The sequence below is a fragment of the Cyprinodon variegatus genome, unplaced genomic scaffold, assembly GCF_000732505.1.
Source record: "Cyprinodon variegatus isolate N-32 unplaced genomic scaffold, C_variegatus-1.0 Scaffold960, whole genome shotgun sequence".
NCBI lineage: Eukaryota > Metazoa > Chordata > Actinopteri > Cyprinodontiformes > Cyprinodontidae > Cyprinodon > Cyprinodon variegatus.
Window position 1 is genome coordinate 157,428 of NW_015151413.1, and position 1,505 is coordinate 158,932.

Here is a 1,505-nt window from a genome sequence, read left to right on the forward strand (position 1 = left end):
GATCAGAGGTTCTATTGGATCAGAGGTTCTATTGGATCAGAGGTTCTATTGGATCAGAGGTTCTATTGGATCAGAGGTTCTATTGGATCAGAGGTTCTATTGGATCAGAGGGAACGTTCAGGTCTCCAACTCCCCGTCTCCCATCTATGCTGCTTCTCCTACAAACGGGTCACAAAAGGAAACTTTCTCCTTCTCTTCTTGGCTGAGGACTTTGGCTCTGGGTCCAGAACAGAAACCAGAACCCCTTTCAGTCCAAAACTGACCTGCCGCTGTCAGCAGGTGGAAACAGGAGGATTCGGGTCTGGATCGGGGCGGTTAAACGGGACCCGGGCTGAATGTGGCGCGACTTCTGCTTTTCAAGCACAGGAAGTCTGTTCACCCACAGAAAACACATCGGATCAGAACCTTTGGGCTCCATTTGGCTTCAAATCACAGCGAAGTGGTTGATGATGAGCCCTGAGAGAAGGCGGGACACGCTGCATGAGGAGGAGGAGTCAGAGGAACCGGATCAGAACACACCCACCCAGTGTCTGCATCAGAGAAGGAAGACGGAGCAAACGGCAGCAACCCCCCCAGTAACACTGGTTAGAGCAGCACAGACTGGGAACACTGGAGCAAATGAAAGGGGGGCGGGGCTCTCAGTCACAGCCAACGAGCTCGTTAAGGCGGAGGGTGGGGGGGGCGTGGCCGCAGTAGTGGTGACTTTAATACACAGTCTTAGTTCAACAGGAGCAGAAGGATGCATGAAGGCACTGAGAAACCTGCTCCTGTTCTCCTCCAGGTCCGGGTTCAGGTCCGAGTCCAGGTCCGGGTTCAGGTCCGAGTCCCGGTCCGGGTTCAGGTCCCGGTCTGCTCCCTCACTGCAGCATCAGCTGCTTCAGGTTGTCGTGCAGGATGGTGTCCTTGACGTCCCGGAACACCAGCCGGATGTTCTCCGTGTTGATGGCGGTGGTGAAGTGGTGGTAGAGCGGCTTCTGCTGCTGGTCGCGGCGCTTTCTGCGGAAACACTCGACCAGGAAGCTCTGAACGTCAGCCAGGCTGCTGGGATGGCCCGAGAACTCGGGGAAATAGTCCTTGATAGAAACCTGCTTCACCTTCTCCTCCAGGAGGTCCGTCTTGTTGAGGAACAGGATGATGGAGACGTTGCTGAAGACCCTGTTGTTGACGATGGTCTCAAAGATGTTGAGGGACTCGCTCAGCCGGTTTGTCTGCCGGTCCTCCATGAGCACCTGAAGGGACCAGAGCGGAAGCAGGAAGACGGAATAAATCATAACATAAAAATTATCTCTCCAATTCAGCAAAAATGAACAGAAAGCTGTTTAATGAACATAAGATCTCCCTCCACAAATAGTTTTGTAATTTGTAATAATTTAATTGTTTGATGTCTCACAGAAACCTGGCTGCAGCAAGAGGACTATGTCAGAATAAATCAGTCAACTTGTTCACGTATTACAGGGCAAAATATTCTCTGCAGAAGGAGTAGAAACAATCTTTATACTGTGTGC

The 1,505-nt window shown here is 51.8% G+C and overlaps 1 protein-coding gene and 1 long non-coding RNA gene across 2 annotated transcripts in view; one reads left to right on the plus strand and one right to left on the minus strand.

Moving 5' to 3' along the window:
* Positions 1-172, plus strand: part of LOC107100330 — a 2,887-nt gene extending 2,715 nt beyond the window's left edge. The window contains exon 2 of the long non-coding RNA XR_001481999.1: positions 43-172. This is a non-coding gene — a long non-coding RNA (uncharacterized LOC107100330). The remainder of the gene's footprint in view (positions 1-42) is intronic.
* The window catches only part of LOC107100329 (guanine nucleotide-binding protein subunit alpha-13), a 20,113-nt gene continuing 18,633 nt past the window's right edge, over positions 26-1,505 (minus strand). Inside the window, exon 5 of the mRNA XM_015398778.1 lies at positions 26-1,229. Within this exon, the coding sequence (XP_015254264.1) occupies positions 858-1,229 (372 nt within the window). The 3' untranslated portion in view covers positions 26-857. The remainder of the gene's footprint in view (positions 1,230-1,505) is intronic.